General features: G+C 57.0%; 1 protein-coding gene across 3 annotated transcripts in view; it reads left to right on the top strand.

Annotated features, from left to right (window-relative positions):
* The window catches only part of CYTH4 (cytohesin 4), a 29,518-nt gene extending 8,494 nt beyond the window's left edge, over positions 1–21,024 (top strand). Inside the window, exons 3-13 of one of the 3 annotated variants that reach the window (XM_032346369.1) lie at positions 1,403–1,467; positions 3,008–3,074; positions 4,625–4,743; positions 5,976–6,056; positions 7,828–7,940; positions 9,608–9,756; positions 15,186–15,297; positions 16,694–16,770; positions 17,116–17,187; positions 17,706–17,860; positions 19,071–21,024. In XM_032346369.1, the coding sequence (XP_032202260.1) occupies positions 1,403–1,467; positions 3,008–3,074; positions 4,625–4,743; positions 5,976–6,056; positions 7,828–7,940; positions 9,608–9,756; positions 15,186–15,297; positions 16,694–16,770; positions 17,116–17,187; positions 17,706–17,860; positions 19,071–19,143 (1,083 nt within the window). In that variant the 3' untranslated portion in view covers positions 19,144–21,024. Of the gene's footprint in view, positions 1–1,402; positions 1,468–3,007; positions 3,075–4,624; positions 4,744–5,975; positions 6,057–7,827; positions 7,941–9,607; positions 9,757–15,185; positions 15,298–16,693; positions 16,771–17,115; positions 17,188–17,705; positions 17,861–19,070 lie in introns of those variants that run through there. The other 2 variants (XM_032346370.1, XM_032346371.1) reach the window with 2 other exon arrangements.
* Positions 21,025–21,671: the final 647 nt, after the last annotated feature.

The following is a 21,671-nucleotide window of genomic DNA, read 5'->3' as shown; positions in this document are numbered from 1 at the left end:
ACACACGTGCATGCACACGTCCACACACACGCTCGTGCTGACACACCCTCCAAGCCCATTCGCCCACAAGCAAACCCTCGCACACACTCACACACCTCCCCACTCACTCCGGACCTCAGCCTGATCAGACGGTGGGGCTGGACTCCAGCCCACGCGTGGCCTCCGCCCCGGCCCCCAGGAGTGGGGCGACCAGAATCCCAGAGGGACTTCCCACTGCCAGTCCCCAGATGCCTGTACCCAGAGGGAGCCAGGAGCGTAGGAGAGGGAAGAGAAGACAGTCAGCGAAGCACTTACTGTGTGCCGTGCCCCGACCAGTGCTCTCCTACACTTCATGGGACCATAGGCTCTACTCCCATCCATGTGGCACCCATCAGGCCTCATCTCCACACTGAGCCTTAATTTCAGCCCCTCTAAAACTTAAATCATCTCACCAAGGGAACGCCAGTGTGTGCCCGGCACTCGCCAATGAACCAGTTGCTCAGCCATTCACTTGTCTGATTTTAGGCTACATCTGAGGCAGGTCCTGGTTCTGCTCCTGGAATGTACCAGGCTCCGTCCTGCCCCTGGGCCTTTGCACTCGCAGCCTGGGACTCTCCCAAGCTCTCCTCGTGGCACCTCCTTCTCATTACATTAATTAGGGGGGGTCCTCTACCCCCAGGTTCCTCCTGCAGGATCAAGATGAAAAAGGCCAGAGGGGAGTGGGGAAAGCACAGACTTGGAATCAGGACTTAGACATGGCACATCACCTCTCTGCACCTCAGTGTCCTCTTCTGTAAATTCCACTAGGATTACTAGGTCCTTGAGAAGAGGGCCTGCACTTTCTGGTACCCTGGTGTACCCATAACTCCTGGCCCATAGTAGGCACAGAGTCAAGGCTGAATGAGAAAGTCAACGGACGGGTCATGGAAGCCAGAGAGGACTCGGGGCCTGGTCCTAGGGTGGGAATTCACGCTTCGTGGCTGGGAGGCAGTAGGGAGCCACAAAAGGTGTTGGGGAAGGGAGGTGCCAAGTTGTCCTTCAGGAGGCTGGCAGCGGGGTGGAGGAGGGCTTGTTGGGTAGGCTTGGCTAAAAGGCAGGAGATGCCACAGCTGCAGAGAGGAGATGGAAAGGCTGGAAATAGAACGGGGTGAAGGGTGGGAACTTGGGGACTGCCTCCCCCAAGACAGGAGCCCTTGGGGAATTGGGCATCAACAGGCAACAGGTTGGCTTGGGATTGTGAGGATAAGAAGCATCTGGGAAAGGGATCTGGTCAAGGGTAGGGACCCTCAGTGGTGGCTCAGGGGAGTCGGGGGTCACACCCAGGGGCGAAAGTGGTTGTGGGAAGAGGGGGTTCAGGAATCTTTTTCCATCCCAGCCTCCGTCCCTGACTTTGCACCCTGTCACACCCCCTGCCACCCCACAGAAGCTGAAAGATGAGATCGCAGATGTGTTTGCCCAGATTGACTGCTTCGAGACCGCGGAGGAGAGGTGAGCGGCCGAGCCAGGGGACACCGAGAAGCTGCCGGGGTGGCTTCCCAAGGATGTCACACCCCAGGAATGAGCATGAGAGAGCAGGGGCCATGCCTGGGTCTGGGGTCCTTATGAAATCAGGGCGTCTGCATAGAGGAAGAGACAGTGGAGGTGAGATAGGAACAGGGAGGACCCTAGACTCCACCGTGTGGCTTGGTCTGGTCCTAACTTCTAACAGACCTCTCTTGAGAGACACCCCTACCCTCAACCCCTCCACCCAAAGTCTCCCAACCTACGCTGACCCAGCCCCTGATCTGTCGCTGGCCAGGAGCATCATGGGATGGGCCGGGAGAAGGAGAGTTCAGCCCCAAGGAGGAGGACCAGGAACCAAGGACCTCACAAGTACCAGAGCCTGGCCAGGGCGAGGCCAAGGCTGACCCACCACACCCCTCCCGCAGGGTGTCATCCACCTGTACCTCCTATGGGAAGACCGCCGCACCCCCCCCCCCCCGGGCTCTGTGACCTGGGGCTGGTCCCTGCCCCTCCCTGGGCCTCAGTTTCGCCACTTTGGCGAATAAGAATCTTGGTTCCAGGGCGCCTGGGTGGCTCAGTCTGTTAAGCGTCTGCCTTCAGCTCAGGACATGATCCCAGAATCCAGGGATCGAGCCCCAGTTTGGGGCTCCCTGCTCAGTGGGGAGTTTGCATCTCCCTCTGCCCATTCTGCCTCACCCCCACTGTTCATGCTCTCTCTCTCTCTCTCTCTCTCTCAGAGAGAGAGAGAGAGATTGAGAGTGTTGGTCCTATATAATCCCCTAAGGCCTCAGGCAGGGACTCCGACATCTGAGTCCCAGGAAATCCCCACCCTGCCCCCACCACCCCTCGGTCTCTGATGCCTCTAGTCACCATTCTAGACCCACACACAAGTCACACGGACAAGCATGGGCGCACACGGGGCTGCCCTGGGTCTCCAGGCGCCCTGTTCCAGCTCCAACAATAGCATCCCATTCGTAGAGCACCTGCCACTGAGCTATTTTGAACATTCCCCCTCTCCACAGTGCTGGGAGGCAGGTGATGGTGTCATCCCCATTTTACAGATGAGAAAACTGAGTCCCAGAGAGATCAAGTGATTCAGCTTCTGTGGCTCAGCCAACAAAACAGTGGTGGGATTTGCACCAGGAGTCTGGCTCCAGCCTATGCCCTCACCTCCAGCCTCCCTGCTGTCCTGCCCCCACTCTGAGCACAGCCCCCCCACACACACACCCCTGCCAACGCTCTCCCTAGAGCAACTCTGGGCTCCCAAGGCCATGGCTCCAGAGCTGGTTAAAATGCTGATGCTGGGCCCATCGGAAGAATCTCCTTTAGCAGCTCTGGAAGGGGCCCAGACCCTCCGTTTCTCTCGCTCTCCCAGGTGACTCCAGGCAGGGTATGAGAACCCCACTGGAGGCTCTTGGGAAATATTGGCTCTAGTGAGCAAAGCATCCTTGGGGCTTGGAAGGGCAGCCCTGGGGGCCCAGGGTGGTCCCGACTGACATCGTGTCTACTGACATTGTGTCTACAGCCGGTTGGCCCAGAAAGAGAAGGAGCTATGCATCGGGCGTAAGAAGTTCAACATGGATCCGGTGAAGGTAGGCATTTGTGGGGGGATTCAGGTGGTCACGGGGCTGGGGGAGCTGTACGCCAGACACCTTCGCAACATCCGCTTGTTCCCCTCAACTGACAATTACCCACCGTACAGAGGAGGAAACTGAGGCCCAGCAGAGCTCAGTACCTTGCCCAGCATCCCACGGCCCATCAAGGCTGAAGGGGTCTGTCACCCTACAGCATAGCATGAGGGGGGAGCCATGGCGGAGGATGTGGGGACCTTGCATGAGGTCCACGGACCTGGACTCTGCTGCTTCCTCCTTTGTGAGACGGGCTTTGGACAGTGGGGCCCTTAGATCTCGGGGCTCCGTTTCTAGAAGTGTCTTCTAGCCTCTCAGTCTGGGGGCACTGGCACGGAGAAACCCAGGGCTCGGGAACCAGCCGCGTTCTCTCCCCTTCCCCCCCAACCCCTGCCCATTCCCCGCTCAGCTGCCCAACCTCCAAGCAACCCCAGCCCCACCTCTCACCCAGCTAGGTGGCAGAGGGTTCCCTTCCTGCCTGAACAAAGGCGGGAGGAAACCACAGGCTGACAGGCGGAGGTGGGGTCAGGGCAGCCCAGGCGTCCCTGGAAATTTCCTGCTCGCCCTGAGGAGGCTGCCTCTTCCCCATCACAGGCACACACAGGCTCACAGTGTCACATACCCGTGTGCCTTCTGCAGCCACAGGAATCGGACCCCAGCCCCGTCCACACGGAACACACACTCACACACACACGTGTACACGCGCACACAAGCGCACTAACTCATCCTCCCACCAGAGCACAGAGAGGGGCCCCCGAGGGAGTCCCATGACCCACTGCCAGTCAGTGAGAGCCTCCCCGCAAACTGCCCCCCCCATCTTCCAGCAAACTCTTCCCCAACAGGAACAGGGACATGGAGGAGCCCTCCTGGAAAACCAAAGACGGACCCTTCAAACTCCCCAAATTAGAAGGACAGATTCTGAGTGCTGGGGGGTGGGGAAAGAGGTGCGTGTGACATCGTCAGATCAGAAAAAGCATTTCGTGTAGAAAGAGAAGAAAAGGCACCACAATGGACACTGTCTCCCTCTGAGTGGTGGGACTTGGCAATTTCCTCTTCTTTTGATTTAGCTGGTTTTTTTCTAATTTTTATACAATGAACATAAATTACTTGTGAGAAAAAAAATGAAACACTATTTTTAAATAAATGGGTTTTAAGAGGACAAAAGGAAAGTCTGAATCATGGAATCTTAAAGTTATAAATTCATAGAATCATTGAAGACTATAATCCAAGAGTTCAGACTGAAGGGAACCTGAGGAGCCCATGGCATGAACCTGGTTCATTGCAGGAATGCTCTCTCTCTTTGTATGCCTCCAGTGACAACAGACTCACCACCTGATAAAGGCTGCTTCTCTTAAGGAGGGACAGAACTTCACAGGACAGTCTGTATCAGAATGCCAGGCCCCCATGCCCCACCATCTATCTTGCAGTCTGGTCACAGGCCGCCCCCTTCTCTTCCTCCTCTCCCACTGGCGACTGTGTCGGGGCTGATCTTGGGTTCTGTGTACCTCCTACAGGGCATCCAGTATCTCACTGAGCACAAATTGCTGACCCCCAACGTCCAGGACATCGCCCAGTTCCTATACAAAGGCGAGGGCCTCAACAAGACGGCCATTGGCACCTACCTGGGGGAGAGGTGAGGTGGGGTGTGGACTTAGGGAGATAGGGAATGTGGGTGTGCAGGTGCGCATAGGTGTGTGCGTATGTGGGCAGGTAAACGAGCGAGTGAATTATGTTAGGGAAGTCATGACTCTTGGGCTTGAAAGGGCTAACTGATCACTTCTCTCCAACTTCTGAACCCAAGCCTGGCTTCCTTCCTTCCTTCATTCACTCATTTGTTCAATAATTAATATTTTTTAGTATTTACCATGTGCCAGGCAGTGTCAAATTGCTGGATTTAGCCTAGTGAAGAAGACAAACAAAAATCCTTTCCTTAGGGAGATACATTCTGGCACAAAAGACAGATCCCAAAATACGTAAAATATGTTAGAAAATTGTAAGTTCTTTGGAATGCAAATAAAGCAGGGAAGGGAGATAAGAACCACTGAGAACCACAGGTCAAGGGCTGTGACATCAGATACTGTGGATATCTTGCCGTCAGATACGGCAAGTCTTGTGAAGGAAGTGTCTCATGGAGAAATTGATGCTTGACACTTAAAGGGAGTGAGCAGTGAAGACCTCTGGGGGAGGAACATTCCAGACAAAGGGAAGAGCACATGCCAAGGTCCTGGGGCAGAAGCATGTTCAAGGAACAGCAGGCTGGTGACATTAGAAGAGACCAAGGGAGAAAAGAAGTGGGAGGTGACAAGGCGGAGCTCCGTGGGAGGGTTCAGGGCAGAGGAGTGGTGAGAAAGGACCCCTCTGGCTGTTGGGAGTGGCAGGTGGGCTGTAAGTGACAAGGGAGGAGCTAGACAAGCAACGCTTCTCCCAGGTTCCCCGGTGAACACTTTCCTTCTCCTAAGAGAGCAGAGGATGCAGATGGCAAAAAGGGCAGAGCTTTCAGTTTTGAGCTGGGAAGAGGGAAGAAATAGGAGTAGGCATGGTTCTCTCTATTTTACAGATGGGGACATGGGGACTTGGGAAGCCCAATGGCTTAAGTAGGGTCATCCAGGCAGGAAGTGGCAGAGGAAGCACTTGACCCAGAGCAGGCTGTTCTGAAGCCAGAGCTCCCCTCCCAGGTGAACACCCCGTGAGGGTGTGTGTGGGGGGGTGACGTGGGCTTAGACAGAGGTGAGCAGAGCAGAAGGCGGCTGGGATCCGGAAGGAGGACGCGGCTCCCCTCCTCTCCCTCCCCCACCTCAACCCCCTCCGGGAGGTGGGTGCCCACAAGTTCCCAAGTGCCTGTGCCCTCCTTCCTGCCCTCTCCAGGGATCCCTTCAACCTGCAGGTCCTCCAGGCCTTTGTGGACTGCCACGAGTTTGCCAACCTCAACCTCGTGCAGGCCCTCAGGTGAGTGGTCCGGGGAGTGGGGCTCAGCCCCCGGGGGTGGCCCAGCCTGGGGGGCGGGGAGGGGGTCCAGGAGCCACACTAATGGCACAAACACAGCCTCACCCTTGGTCTCTGATGCCTCTGATCACCTTCCTGTGCCTCCACGACTCCTCATGCTCGCACATTACATTTTTACAGCCGTATTGCAATATCATGATGCCTGTTACCGTTACTTCCGCCATCGCCGCTACCTTTGAGATTAGTGTTTCATTTGTTTTATTAATACAGCATAGTAGGTATTCCCTCTTTCATGTGAAACTCTGGAGCCAGACTGCCCGGTTCATATCCCAGCTCTGTCACTCACCCCCAGGACAAGTCTCTGTGCCTCAGTTTCTTTGTCTACAAAATGGGAATAATAATAGTACCCATTAGGAGTGCCTGGGTGGCGCCATTGGTTGGGCATCCAACTCTTGGTGTCAACTCGGGTCATGATCTCGGGGTCCTGGGATGGAGCCCCACATCAGGTTCGGGGCTCAGCAGGAAACTGGCTTAAGACTTTTTCCCTCCCTTTCTCTGTTCCACCACCCACTCGCTCCCGCTGTCACATAAACAAATAAATCTTTAGAAAAATGATAATAATAGGGGCATCTAGGTGGCTCAGTCCGTTAAGGGTCTGTCTTCGGCTAAGGTCATGATCCCAGCGTCCTGGAATCAGGACCTGTCTCTGGCTCCCGGCGCAGCAGGGAGTCTGCTTCTCCCTCTGCCTCTGCCCACCCCCTCCTGCTTGTGCTCTCTCTCACTCTCTTTCTTGCTCTCTCTCAAATTAATTCATTATTTAATTAATTATTTAAAAATAAATAAATATAAGGGTGGCTGAGTGGGTTAAGGCCTCTGTCTTGGGCTCAGGTCATGATCCCAGGGTCCTGGGATGGAGCCCCACATCGAGCTCTTTGGTCAGCAGGGAGCCTGCTTCCCCCTCTCTCTGCCTCTCTGCCTATTTGTGATCTCTCTCTCTCTGTCAAATAAATAAATAAAATCTTTAAAATAAATAAATAAATAAATATAATAATAATACCAAATTCATAGGGCTGTAACAACTAAACAGAAAGTACTTAGAATTGGCTTAGTAAGCCTTGCTGCTATGGGTAATGCTGGGAAAATCAGCTCCTGAATGGGGGCATTTGATCTGGGCTTTGAAGGATGATGAGGAGGAGTTTGCGAGTCAGAAAAGGAAGAAGCCACTATCATTCAAGCAATGTGGCCTTCCCTTCGATTCCCATGCTCTTTTAAGGGGGAGGGGTAGGTGGTTGGGAGTCTCAATATTCCTTCCTTCCTTCTTTTATTCATTACTGAGCAGTTCCTGGGTGCTCAGGCCAAGGTGGGGCCCAGGGGCAGGTGTGAGAGGAGCTGCACAGACAACCCTTGACCTTGGGGAACTAACTTTGAAGCTCTGGAAGGACTTATGTTCAAAGAATAGGAAAACCCAGCCAAGAGAATGCACCTGCCCAGGGGTCCCCTGTCCGATCCCAGGGCAGACAGAGCCCCCCACCCCGGGCTGAGGTGCAGGAGGCCACAAAGTGTTCTGAGACCAGAAGGGCAGAGAGGAGCACAAATTCTGCTCCTGTACTTTGAGAGAAAAGCCACCTCCCCCTGAGCCTAAAGGACTGCCGGGGTGTGGGGGGGCAGACAGTCCCATTTACAAAATAAAGACTTAGGCAAGACAGGCAGAGCAGCTTCTCCGGGGTCCCCAGCCACCCCCACCCACCCACCCACAGCCCGATTCCTCCCCCAGACAGTTCCTATGGAGCTTCCGGCTGCCAGGCGAGGCCCAGAAGATCGACAGGATGATGGAGACGTTTGCCACCCGATACTGTCTCTGCAACCCAGGCGTCTTCCAGTCCACAGGTGCCCGCGTGGGAGGGGACCTGGGGCTGTGGGAACCCTCCATGACCGCAGGCGCATGGCCGCCCCACCCCCTGGGCTCCCCCCACCCCCAGAGCATCGGGGCCCTGGGAGCCCAGACTTCCTCGCTGAGTGCCAACTCTGGGCCAGGCCCTCTGCTGGGCGCTTGTCAGCCAGAGCTGCCTCGGGGCCCAGGAAAGGATGAGGGAGAGGATGCAGGAAATCATGCACAGTCCCCCTGGCTGAGGGCAGCGATGGCAGAGTCAGCCTCTCCAGGACGGCTTCCCAGAGGCAGTGAGGTCTGAAAAGGGCTTTAAAGGATGAGTAAGCGTTCTCGAGGAGGTCAAGGTGGAGAAAGGACTTTTCAGGCAGTTTTCATCAGAACAAAGGCCGGTGGCAAGAAACATGCTGGGCAGGAGGCCGGGGGCGCAGGGGTCTAGAAAGATCTCAGCGAAGATCAGTACTGCAGCTGACCATCCCGCCCCTAGCAGGGCGGACAAGAAGTCTCCGCGGCAGGCTTGTCCTGGTTTCTTCTCTGTACCTGAAGTTCCCCCAACAACAACAAGTTCCATTTTTTAAGCCTTATCTGGGCAACATCAGGTGATCCTGGCGTTTGCTCTCTGAGGTCAGCAGTGTTCTCCTCTGTACATCAAATACAGATACAGTCTGTCCTCTGTCACCTCCACCAGTCTAAATATCCCACGAGGCGGGGGTCATGTCAGATTTATTCACCAGCGAATCCCCAGTCCACAGCACTGGTGGGTGCACACTACATACTTTAAAGAATTTTAAAGCCCCAGACTTGAATCTAATAGTCTAACCGCTTCATTTTGTGACGGTGCATGTAACTGCCCCCCCCTTGTGCCTCAGTTTCCTGCTCTGTGCAGTGGGGTTAGTAAGGGTACGTGCCTCACAGGGCTGTCATGGGGACAGGCAGCCAGTAGGTGGTTCTGCTGGGTGCGGCTGTTTTCAGAGGTGAAATCCTCAGTGGTCCAGAGCATGAAGACACTTCGGTTTAAACCTCCCGATGTCACAGATGAAGAAGCGGAGGAGGTCAGGCATATCCCTAAGGTCCACCAGGATGCTGGGGACGCAGCTGGACTGCCCTGGCTCAGGACCTAGGGCTTCAAAACACCCCAGAAGAGCAAACACCTCCCTCCCAAATGCTTCGCCCCTGAAAGTCTGAAGAATGGAACAGCAGCTAGGGCCCCAGGAGCCCCGCCGTGCTGGCAAGCCGGCCAAAAAGCACATGACTAAGCTTTGAACAGTGTAGACAACAATAAGTGTTCTCCGAGTTCTGAGGAGGCAGAGAACAGAGTGGGCAGGGGGCTGGAAGGGCTCGGGGAGAGGCTGGAGCTGGAGCTGAACGGGGAGGGTTGGAATGGGTAGGGAAGGGGAGGGGAGGGCATGCCCGGCAGGGCCCCCACCCCCCCACCCTGCAGGAGCCCAGGGGCAGGGGTGGGAAGGGGTGGGAGGGACTCAGCCGCTGAAGTTTGTTAGGAGCCGGGAAGCCCACAGGAGTGGGGAGGAGACCGGGCCTCGAATGCCAAGCTGGGACAGCGTGGGCCTTGGGGCGTTGAGGCGGGTGATGCTTGGCCCCTCGAAGTGGTCAGGGCAGAGGAGGGGAGAGTGATCGGGGCCCGGACTTTGACCACTGTCCCATCTCGCAGATACCTGCTACGTCCTGTCCTTCTCCATCATCATGCTCAACACCAGCCTCCACAACCCCAACGTCCGGGACAGGCCACCCTTCGAGCGCTTTGTGTCCATGAACCGCGGCATCAATGACGGCGGTGACTTGCCTGAGGAGCAGCTGCGGGTAAGAGGGGCGTGGCCCACCTCACCTGGTCCCCAGGGACCCCAGAAGGGCCCACGCTTGGATGGATAGCCCAAGAGCGGGCTCCTCTGAGATGGACCCCCCCAGCTTGGTGTCTGTCTTGAGATGGGCCACCATGAATGGGGTCAGTCCTGAGATGGGCACGTCCAAGGGGCCCCCATCTTAAGGAGGATGTCTGCTATAGACCACCTAGGAGGTCCTCCCAGACTCCATCCTTTGGGGGACCCTGGGCACCCATCATTCATTCACACCTTCTAGAAAGGGTGCTTCACACAAGGCAGCTATAGTGCTTGGAATCCCAGATTCTTAGACTCTCAGCATGTCAGAGCTGAAAATTCTCAGTCTCTGCTCAAAGCCTTCCCTCCTCCAGAGAGGGGGAACTGAGGTCTTCCATAAGGCAGCTTGCAAGCCAAGCAGAATGCAGGCCTCCTGTCTCTTCCTCAAACAGACCCCACCCCAGCCACACTGCACCAGGCCCTGTGCCCAGCGCGGGGCACCCAGGGATGAATCAGCCACAGACCAAGCCTAGGCCAAGTTCAGGGTCTGATAGGAAGATGATGCATATATGAATTATAGCCCTGTGAATTATTATTCATGTGTACTAACTACAGGAACATAGCTACAGAGACACAGAGGACACTACTGTCCCTCTCCTGGGGGCAGAGGAAGGGGGTCATCCTGGAAGACTTCACAGAGGAGGTGACTTTTGAACTGGGCCTTGAAGGTTGAATGGGAGTTTTCACAGAGGGAAACAGAGAAAGAACAGTCCAGAAAGGGGAAACTGCCAGAACCCAGGCCTCACCTGGCTAGGAACGGGAGAAGGATCCAGAGGGGCTGGCTGGGTTTGTGGGTGTGAATGCACAGGGACAGGTGGCAAGGTGGGGCCGGAGCCCCTCGGAAGGAGGCTTCAAATGACAGCCTCAGGGGTTTGCCAGGGAACTATGGGCAACATGGTGCTGGGAACAACCATGCCGTAAACACAGAAGTGAGCTTCAGAGCCTGCTGCAGCAAAAATGAACTGACAGCTAATTTCCAGGACCAAGGATGCCCCAGAGCTCAATAAAGTTCCCGTCGCCTCCTGGTGACAGCCTGGCAGGAGGGGAGGAAAAGGTGCGAATCCTCTCTCCCAGCTTGGCACCCTGCCAAGTCTGGGGCGAAGCCTGGGTTTGGAAGGACTCGGGTGCCCCTCCCTGTTTAAGAACTACCATGCCCTTAGCCCACCACCCTCCTCAGTCCTCAAAGGGGAAAGTTTATCATGAGGGCAGGGGTGGGTGGGGACCCCAACCAGGATGAGGCCTTGAGAGCTGGTTTGAGCTCAAGTCAAATCCCGTCTCCCCCGTTTGCCCCTCCATGACCTTGGGGAATGACTCACCACCGCCCCCCTCCAAGCCACCATTCTTTCAACCAGGATAATGATGCCTGCGTCACCCAGCTACTGGGAGTAGCAATTTGTAAAGATGTAAAGGCCAGAGCCCCTGCCAGGTACAGAGCATAGGTTCTAAATGGTGGCTTAGGTCGCGATGAAGAAGAATTAATAATAACTTTAAAACCCCAGCGCTTAGTAAAATGCCTGAAATCTCAAAGGCATTTGGGAATCGGTAAGTCATCTCATTGTGGTACCACTGGCAGGAGGTTGGGCGCACCTGGTCTGGCAGATAATGAGTTAATGACATGCCAGCATTATTGCCTCAGTCCCCCAACCGCCCCCCTAGAGCCTTCTTGAGCACCTCCTTTGGCATTTTTCCCAATTCAAGCCTTTTGTTAATAACAATGCGCTACATCTGTACAGAGCTTGTAAGTTTCTCCTCCTAGGGCTTAAGGGTCTAGTACCTCAATTTAGCTTCACACTCTGCCTGGGAGGTCTGGAAGGGTTTATTATCCTCCTCGGCAGCCAAGAGAAGCAAGCACAGAGGGGAGGGGGGAGGAAGAGAAAGAGCAGCGTTGGAGTCACAGCCTCATCCAGGTCCCTGCTCCCCCACTCTCTGGTTGTGTGACATTTGGTAAGTGGCTTGACCTCTCTGAGCTCCCAGCTCGTGGGATTTGTGTAGAAATGTAAGGTATTTAGCCCAAGTGCTTGAGCCGTTCCAGTCGCTAATGAATCCAGAGGCTTCCCTGGATTAAAAAAGGGAAACCACACAAGGGAATCCACACAAAGGGAGCCACGCAAAGGGAACCACAAAAGCCTGGTCCTCGCTGTTCAGGGGTTTTTACTGCAAAATTCCAGGGTGGAGGGGGCGGTGGGAAGCCCGGGTGCTGTGCGGTTTGGGGGCATCTGCCTGCCTTCTCTCTGCGCCTCATCTTCCCTAAGTATAAAAGCAAGAACTCACCTTTTGATCACCGTCAAATAGTCAAAGTCTGCCACTTTGTGGAAGGAGTACCCCATCATGGTCCAGGAGCTTGGGCCCTGCTGAAGACACAGAATGCTTTTAAGCTGGGCAAGGCTTCAGAGGGGTGCACTATGGGAGGCGGGGGACAGGCGACAGTAGCACGTCTTGCCCTGGCTATCCTGATAGGCTGAAGCAGAATGCCTAAGAGACTCAGGGTGTGGACTCAGAGGATAGGAGATCCAATGCCAGCTCTGCCCTTTATGGCGGTGTGACCTTGAGTGTAAGCCTCAGTTTCTTCGTCCGCAAAGTGGGCAGATGGTGGTGCCCGCGGGTGACTCTACTGAGAAGCAGGGTTAATACACTTCAAGCTCCTGGCCCACAGCAGGTACCCAAGAAATGCCAAGAAGGGGGCCACTCCCCTGAGAGAGCTGCCCAGAGAGGGAGCTTAGGTGGGAGAGGGGGAGAAGGAGAGAGGCCAAGAGGGAAGGCTCTCCAGCCTCTGGTGTTACAGGTGGAGAAACTGAGGCTCAGGCAGGGGAACAATCTCCCAGTTCAGGGCATCTTCTGCTGTGGGCAGCCCTGGACCTCCTGGGTCCTTGTCCAAACATCTCCATCCCCATTAGAACGGGCCATATACCAGGACTAGTTCTGGTCCATCTATGTTCTCATTAACTTCTCCTGACACCCTTAAGCAGTGGGCACCCTTCCCAGTTTACAGCAAAGAAAACTGACCTCCAAGAGTGGTAGCTGGCCAGGGCTCTCATCGTTTGTGAGGACACCAGATTCGAACCCATGTCTGTCTGACTCCAGGGCCCTTCCTTCTGCAGAGACTAGAAGGCAGGATTTGGGCATGAAGGACTTGGCTGTGCTACCCAGCTACCAGTTGCTTCCTGGCTAAAGGAATCTCAGTTCATGTAATGGAAAAGATCGGGGATCGATTTGGCTTCAGATCTGTCAGCTTCAGGCTCGGCTAGATCCAGGTGCTCAGTGAGGTTAGGACTCAGTCTGGTCTCCCCATCTCTCGGCAGCCTTCTCCTCTATGCTAGATTCCCTCCTAAACAGGCTCTCTTCAAGTTGCAGCAGAGTTGGCAGAGAGGGCCCAGGCAGCTTCAGTGTTCGTTCTGGCTTAGCAGTTAAAACTAAAGTCCCAGAATTAAGGGTTATTGGCTGGCTTGGGTCACATGTCATTCCTAAAAAACCAGTCACTGTGGCCAGATCAGAGTCAGTCCCTCCTTCCTGGAGCCTGGGGTGGGAGAAGGGTATCAACCCGCCTCAACAACCTGGACAGTGTGTGTCTGGGCAGGGGAGGCTCCAGAGAAAAGCCAGGGGCAGAGAGAGAAGAGACGAGCCAGCAGAGCCTCTGGAAGGTGGCAGTAATCAGGTCTATCCAGCCAGGTCTGGTGGCCGCCCCCGCCGCGCAGGGGTGTTTACGTATCGGGAGGGCTGGTGTTTACAAGGTGCTGGAACAGTAGATAAACCGAGCCGTTTCCTCTGCGGGGGCAGAATGTGCAAGCTGACAGGCCACCGGCAGAAGCTGCCAGGGGCCCCTTGTGGGTATTACACAAGGAGGATGAGGCCCCTCTGTCTGGCCCCCTGCTTGGTCCTGGGCCTCCCAAATGTTTGTGCTGACAGCTTTGCTAAAAAGGCCTTTTCTGCCACTGGCCTTTGTTCGATCAGCCAGCACCGCTCAAATTCCCAGGGCTGGGCCTGGGCAGGAGGGGCGACAGGGCTGCCCAGCTGCTCTAGGGGTGCGGAGGTTCCAAAAAAGGGCAGATGGTCCCTGCTCCTCCCTACACCCACCAGCACAGCCAGGCTGAGCCAAGGACTCTGGGGACAGTCCAGAGCCACCTCCATCAAGCCTAGAAAAAGCTGTTTCTGGCAGGATTATAACCTCAGAACTATCGGGTCAGCAAAGACATTTTAAAAACCAGAAAACACCATTTCTAAAACTTTAGGGGAATCAGACAGTACTTATCAAATTTTTCATTTAAAATCTCAAGGAAACCATCAGAACAGCAGCATACACAAAGGCAACAGAAGGAAGTGATTTAATTATCTTCGAGATGGAGATCCAGCACTGTGTCTGGTTTTAATAAACAGAAATAGTCGAGAATGTTTTTCCAAACATTTGGAAATAGGGCAGGTTGATCATAGAACACAAGTTCAAAACACACTGAGAAGATCCACTGCAGACTTCCACAACTCCCCCATGGGGAGGTCTCAGCCCTGGCTTGCATACCTCTAGTGACGAGGAACTCATTATCCTACCAGGTTGCTCCATCCATATTCCAGCAGCTCTAGCTGCTAGAAGGTCCTGCATGGAGAACTGAAATCTGTTTTCGGGGAACTCCCACCAGGTCCCTGCCCTTGAGAGCCAAGTTGGGCATCCCACCTTAAGTATGTCCTTGGGCCGAGCCTCCCGACAGGGGCAGTCGAACTCCAACCCTTTGGTTGCTCCTCTGTGTCCCTCTAACCAAGGTACACCTGGAAGTCTCCGCTATAGCAGCTAAGAAAAAAGGGGGCCCTCTGCCCTCATGGATGTTACCTAAGGAGGCCCTGCCCCTGGCTGCTGTCCCCTCAGTTGTATGCGAGTGTGTCTGAACATTTATATGTGTGCATGCACAGGTGAACATGTGGGGGTCTGCAGGTCCCAGCTGAGTGTCCTTGTCTGCAATGGGGGCCAGGGTGGGGATGCTGGGGGAGTGGGGGGAGGGGACCATTAACCGCCTGGTTGGTAAAGAGTGGCCATTTGGCTTGAGGCCAGGCCCTGGGGAAGTCCTGGGGGTTGTGACACCCCGGTGTGCCCTGCGGGAGCAGCCCACCCAGTGGGGGAGACCCAGTCCGGCAAGCAGACAGGCACGGGCGAGGCAGCTGGGCCCGATCTCTCTAAGGAGCAGCCTCCACGCATGCTGCTCTGGCCCCAGAGCCCCGGGCGGGGAGACCTGGCAGGCAGTGGCGTTTGGGGGCCCCAGCCACCTGGGGGAAGCGGGAAGAATTTCCAGGCCACAGGGGCCCGGCAGGGTCCAGGCTCCGGACTGGGATGGACATCACAGCCTGCTCTTTGCCTCCCTTCTCTGCGGACAGAACCTCTTCGACAGCATCAAGAGCGAACCCTTCTCCATCCCTGAGGACGACGGCAATGACCTCACTCATACCTTCTTCAACCCCGACCGCGAGGGCTGGCTGCTCAAACTGGGTGAGGCGCACACTCGGCACACTAGGGCACACTCGGGCACGTGGCAGGCACACTCAGGCACACACCAGACGCATGCACACATTGACGTGAAGCCTCCGCGGTGTAGTCAGGGAACCCAGCCCCCCAGCCATCCACCTGCCCCCTCCCTCCATCTGTCTGTCCTGGGACTGTGGGGGGTGGGGGAGGACGAGCAGGAAGAGGAGGTGAGAGGCCAGCAGACCCCTAGACACTTCAACTACACGCTGGTCTCTCTTCCTGGAGGGCTTCTGAGGAAGCCACGCCCAGAGAGGTTAGGGGACCTGTCTGAGGCCACACAGCCAACAAGTGGGTGCGCAGAGGGTTGGGTGTCCCTGAAGGATGGGGGAGGAAGTGGGACAGGATGTGGCTCAGGGGAGCTTCCCTTCAGCATGACGAGGAGGCTGGAAGGACCTCTAACCCGCAGAGAGGAGCCGCAGGTGAGGGTTGAGGGGGCGGCTGCTGCAGCCCAGACAGGCTGCCGAACCTGGTAGGGCCCAGCCCCTGGCCCCAGGCACACTCCCGGGTGCGTCCCCAGCAGAGACAGCCCAGCCAGGGGCAGTGGCGTTTGGAGGCAGGTAAGGACAGACCCCTCGTGTTGGAGCAGAGACCCGGGCTGGGGGATGCCTGCCCAAGCCCTCCATGTCCCCATACCCGGATTCCAGCCCTTCTGCAGACCACAGGGAATCTTTTCTTGCCCCGTGGACCCCTCCCAGCCCTAGGGAGACTCTGAGTCACAGATCCCAGCTCCTCCACGCATGTGCCAGTGGTCAGGTTCCTCAGCCTCGGTTTCCACCACTATGAAATGGGAATCACAGTCACCAAGAGGGTTCAATGTGTGGCAAAATGGCCAAGCACTTGGACTCTGGAGCTAGGACACCGGGCTTGAATCTGAGCTCTGCTGCAGGACTTTGAGCCCACGATTGAGCCTCCCTGTGCCTTGGCCTCTTCATCTGTAAAATGGGCTTAATTACAGGTCCTCCTGATAGGTGGTTCTAGGGATTAATAAGCAAATATTTCTAAAAACATCTAAGACATTGTCTGGCAAGCGAAAGATGAAATGCTTAGCCCGGTGCCAGTCAGGGAGTAGGCCAAGGGATGAACTGAGGGGGAAGGGCAGCCACTGGTCCTGGGGCCTGATCACGGAAGAGCCTTGAATGCCAAGTCAAGTGGCCAGGGCTAGCCTGGAGTGATGAGTGCCACTGGGGTATTTGAAAAAACAAAGCGATGGGTCTGGGGGAAAGTGTGGTGAGCTGGGGTTTGGGAGGTTTGAGGGGAGGGGACGGAGGAAAGCTCTCCAGGCCCCGCTCCCATGGGAGGACGTGTCCGTGGAGGAGCAGGGAGAGGAAGTCCGGCTGACTGCGCCATTGGCTTCTTGCAGGAGGCCGCGTGAAGACGTGGAAACGGCGCTGGTTCATCCTCACAGACAACTGTCTCTACTACTTTGAGTTCACCACGGTGAGCGGGGGTCTCCTGAGCCTGCCCCTGCCCCTCCTCCCAAACTCCCACTAAGCGGTCCACTCACAGAGCGTGCGGCCCCTTTGAGATCATTCACCCCTCTCTGCACCCATTTCACAGAGGGGGAAACTGAGCCAAGGCCAGACCAAGCTTACAGTCCAGCCTCCTAACTCCCAGCCCAGGCTCTCCATGCGTTGCTCCCCCCACCCCTACCCCAGGGCTGGACAGAATCTGGGAAGATGCGTGTGCTCCTCTATGAGTTTGGGGAGCCCCACAGGTTCACTCCCTGCCCTGGGTGTCAAGGCTGCATTTGCTGATCCTGGCCTTCCCCCGCCCCTCCTGCAGGACAAGGAGCCCCGGGGAATCATACCTCTTGAGAACCTCTCCGTGCAGAAGGTGGACGACCCCAAGAAGCCAGTAGGTGGCGCAGCGGGGTCCTGAGAGCCCCAGCTGCTGGGGGATTTTCTGAACCCCAGGTGGGAGGGGAGGGCGGCTGGCCTGAGCCCTCCAGGAGGCCCCCGGTGGGGTTTGGGGTTGCCTCAGGTTCCCTCCCGAGGCCGAGGATCCTGGGGGCAGGTCTATGGCATCAAACAGGGATGGTTTCATTGTCTCTCGGAGCCTGCTTCTGAACTAGCTGATGACCTCGAGTGAGTCTCTGCTCCTTCCTGAGCCTCAGTTTCCCAGGCACTGAGCTGGGGGTTTTAGGGGAAATGGTGGACTTAGGTCGAGCCTGGCACATAGTAAGTTCTCAACGTGAGAAGGAGCAGCTCTGGCCCCCTGGCCTGGCACGGGAAGCCAGCCCCGGGTGGGGTGTACCCCGCTGTCTGTCCAAGCCCCAAGCGGATGGTCCTCGCTGAACGCCCGGGAAAGCAAGCCTGGCCCAACCGCCCCCTCCTCCAGCCCTGCCTGGCCCTCACCCAGCCACCTCCCCGCAGTTCTGCCTGGAGCTCTACAACCCCAGCTGCCGGGGCCAGAAGATCAAGGCGTGTAAGACGGACGGCGAGGGCAAGGTGGTAGAGGGCAAGCACGAGTCGTATCGAATCTCGGCCTCCAGCGCAGAGGAGCGTGACCAGTGGATCAAGGCCATCCGGTAAGGGCTGTCTGGGCCTTCTGTCCCTTCCGGAGGCCCCTGCTTCTCTCTGGGCTTTGTCTCCCTGTCTGTAAAAGGGCCTAATCCGGAATCTCCTCTTGTCTCTGGCATACAAGATCTTCCGCCCAGATTCCGCAGCCAGGCCCCGGGGACACAGGGGAGGGAGGTCATGGAGTAGGGGGACGATCCCACAAGATGTTGCACGAAAATCTCTTTGCCGGGTGCCTGGCACGTGGTCAGTGCTCTCGAATGGTGCTCTCGTTAGCACCAGGATCCGGAGGGAGCCTGGAAAGACCTGGTGGGGACGGAGGGAAAGGCTCTGTAGGGGAAAGGACCAGTGCTGGTGAAGACAGGGGGCAGGTCAATGGGTGGCCTCCTGGACAGCAGCCCGGAGTCCTGGGGGTGCTGGTGCCGGGCAGTATGGGGGATGGGGCACGTGGCTCTGCGGGGACCGGGCAGTGGGAGGCCAGGCTGCGTGGAATAGCAAGACCTTGGTTGCCATGGCAACTCGTGTGGGTTTCTCCTGGGGGCACCGGACACAGAGAAGGGGTGTGGCCAGGTGAAGAAGGCATGGTGTGGGGGCTGATTTCAAGGTCCCAAGATGGACAGTGGAGGGACAAGTGGAAGGGAGGCAGGTGAGGGGCAGGAGCCAATGGGGAGACGGGGGAGACGTGGGAGACGGTGGGTCCCATCGGCCAGAGGAAGACACCAGAGTGGTCGCTGGGCCGGGGGCTGTGTCCCGGGGACTTGTGGGGTCTATGCCCTCGAGCCATGCTAAAGTCCTGTGAAGCAGCCCAGCAGGACCCACTTGGACCTCCATTTCACAGATGAGGCCCTGACCACCTCCCCCAGCCCCCACAGGGGAGGGACCTGCTCTGCCACACAGCCAGTGGGTGGGCAACAGGTCTGCTGGTCCCGCTTGGGCTCCTTCCACCTCCTCTGGGAGTCTGAAATGGGGTCCAAAGAACTTGGGGGGCAGAATTCCCGAGGCTGTCCATTCTCAGCCTGACCCTCTCCCACCTTGCCCGTGGGACTCCGGGCAGGGCTGACTCACTAGGGCCTGGTCCTTGGTGGGGCCATCGGGCCCTTCTCCCGCAGCAGGGCAGGCCATCCTGTCCCCAGGAGACCCACCCCCTTCTACAAGCCTGGGGCGCTGAGAGCCCGCCGGCAGCCAGCTCAGCCCTGCCGTCCCCACTTGCTCTCATTTCAGAGCCAGCATCACCCGAGTGCCCTTCTATGACCTGGTCTCTGCTCGGAAGAAGAAGATTGCCAGCAAGCACTGAGCGACCTAGGAGGTGGTGCAGGGGAGCAGGCGTCACGGGAACCCCGTGACCTGTGGTTCCTGGAGACATACGTCCCTCCACAGGGCACCCTTTCCTGGCCCACAGACTTCACCCCCGCCCCCATGACTTCGAGCTACCAGGAACAGGGTAGGGGGCAAGGCTCAGGAGGATGGGTGGAAAGCCCCGGAAGGCCCCCACCCCCTGCCCCACGTCACTGCAACAAGGAGCAAGGACAGTAGCTAACGAGGCACCTGCCCAGAACCCAGCACCCTGTCTTCCCTTTGGGCCTCAATTTCCTCTTCTGTGAAACATCTCCTGTACTCTGAAATGCTGTCGGCCCTCAAGGGAGGAGGAGCCGTGGGGATCCTGAGGGCTTCCTGCCCTTGGCCATGGCAATGCCTTCTTCTGCTCAAGGGGGTTCTCAACCAGCCCCTCCCCTGTCTTCAGCTGGGGCTTGGCCATCCCTGCCTGAGGGACACACACAGAGCTCAGACCCATAGACCAACAGGACCGCCGGGAGTTGCCAGGAGCACTGGACCAGGAACATTGGACCCAGCACCCGCAGTCTCTGTCCCAGCAACATCTCCGGCTTGCCGTGTGTCCTCTGCCAAGTCACAGTCCTCTGGTTCTCAAGACACTGGGGGTTTGGATAGAAACTTCTCAGCCCCTTCTGTGTCTGTACCCCACCCCCACCCCAGTGATGGTAACAGCCGTGGGGCAGGTCCCGGCAGTGCCCCAGCTGCCACGTTCCTCCTCAGGGACCACTTCCTTCAGGTAGAAGGACAAGATTATAGTGGATCCTCCCAACGATCTGGCTGGAGATGGCTGTTCTTGTCGCCTGAGCTGGAGAGACTCTGACCGAAGGCTGCTGGCAAGCCAAGAGCAGAGGGGGCTCCAATCACAAAGATGTCCATTTTGGAGGAGGGACAAGTGGGACTCCTCAAGAAAATGGCAGAGAGCATCCCAGACAGATGTCTTCAAACAGGGCTGATGGTACAGCCAAGAAGCTAAGAAGAGAGAGCCTTGTGAACTGTGGTTACCAGGAGGGCTGCCTGAAGGCAGCGCCCACGCCGCTGAGGGACATAGAAGCTTGGGGCAGAGTCCCAGCCCTGAGCAGGGATCCTGTGAGGGGCTGCCCCAGCGGGGTCCTGGCATCTGAGACCCACGGTAGCGCCGCCAAGAGTGGAGCTGACTTCCCTGCACATAGGCAGGCAGCTCCGCCTCCAGGGAGGCCCAGTCTGGAGGAGGATTCCGTGAACAGGCTCCTTCTCAGAAGCTCTTTTCACCCCCTTGTACGGGTCCCAGGGGAGTCTCTGGAGGGAAGTTCCCTGGCGGGAAAGCAGGAGATGCCATCGCCTCTGCCCCACCGCCAGCCTGAGCAAGGCGCATTCCCCAGGGGAGGGAAGACAGTCTCTCTTCCCCTCCGCCCCCACTGACACGCGCACACCTTTCGTGGAGTCAGGAGGAGCTGTCTTTTGAGTAGTGAGATCCCCATCTCTGGAGGTGTGCGAGTGCCTGGTAATGATATGGTGCTGAAGAGGGTCTGAGTTGGGCATCTGCAGGGGGCCTTGGCAGACATCTGAGGACTTCCATAGACCCCATGGCAGCCTGGGAACTGGATGGCAAAGCTGCCACCTCCTTTGACCCCTGAAAGGGCAGTGAGAGGTCAGGGAAGGAGGACCGGGCTGTGAGGAGCACGGGCTCCGAGGTCCTCACCCGCCACTGGCACACGCTGGCTGTGTGGCCTCTGCCACAACCCCCTTCCCTCTCTGGTCTTCACCTGCCTCTGTCATCATTGAGAGGGCTGAAGCCGTGATTTCCCAGGCATGAGTGGCTGTCCTGGGACTCATTCCGAAGACAGAATAAAGCTCATGATCCGTCTGGGGAGGGGGTCCGTCCTCTCTGTGACCACACCTGCCGACCTTGATGCCCCTCGTTCCTTTCCCAGCTGAAGGCAGGAGGGCCAGACAGGGAAAAGTCGGCCCTCAGAGGGCCCTAGACCCTCGTCCTCAGGGCAGCACAGCTGCCACCCACACAGATGTCCCCAGAGGCTGGATTTGTGACAGAGGTCCCCTCAGAGCAGGGCAGGGGTGCAGTGGCCCTGCCAAGGCCAGGAAAAGGCAAAAGAACTTCCCAACAGGCAGTGCTGGCCAAAGAGAGAGTGGGCGATGGCATCAGGAAGCAGATGTCCAGCCTGCCTCAGCACAGGGAGACACCAGCGGTCACTGCAGAGGGAGGGGGGTTCCTGAGCTGGAATTCAGTAACCTTCACTTATCGGTACTTTCCATAATGTTTAAGTAGCGTCAGTGTTCCAGGCACGGGGGGCTGGGGGCAAGCCCACACAGGGTTTACAATCAGGTGATCCTGAATTCCGGGGTTCTAGGCAGCCCCTCTGGATGTATTGGGCACTGAAGTGTCTCCCATGCCCTTCGCACCTGCCCCCTGCGATTCCACCATCGAGTTGCTCCTTGAAGAGGGAAGGGGCTGAACTGGTCAATTTCTCCCTACATTCTTTGCTCCGCCCCCAG

The sequence above is a fragment of the Mustela erminea genome, chromosome 6 (genome assembly GCF_009829155.1).
Source record: "Mustela erminea isolate mMusErm1 chromosome 6, mMusErm1.Pri, whole genome shotgun sequence".
Classification (NCBI taxonomy): Eukaryota; Metazoa; Chordata; class Mammalia; order Carnivora; family Mustelidae; genus Mustela; species Mustela erminea.
This window is presented reverse-complemented; position numbering and strand designations above follow the sequence as displayed.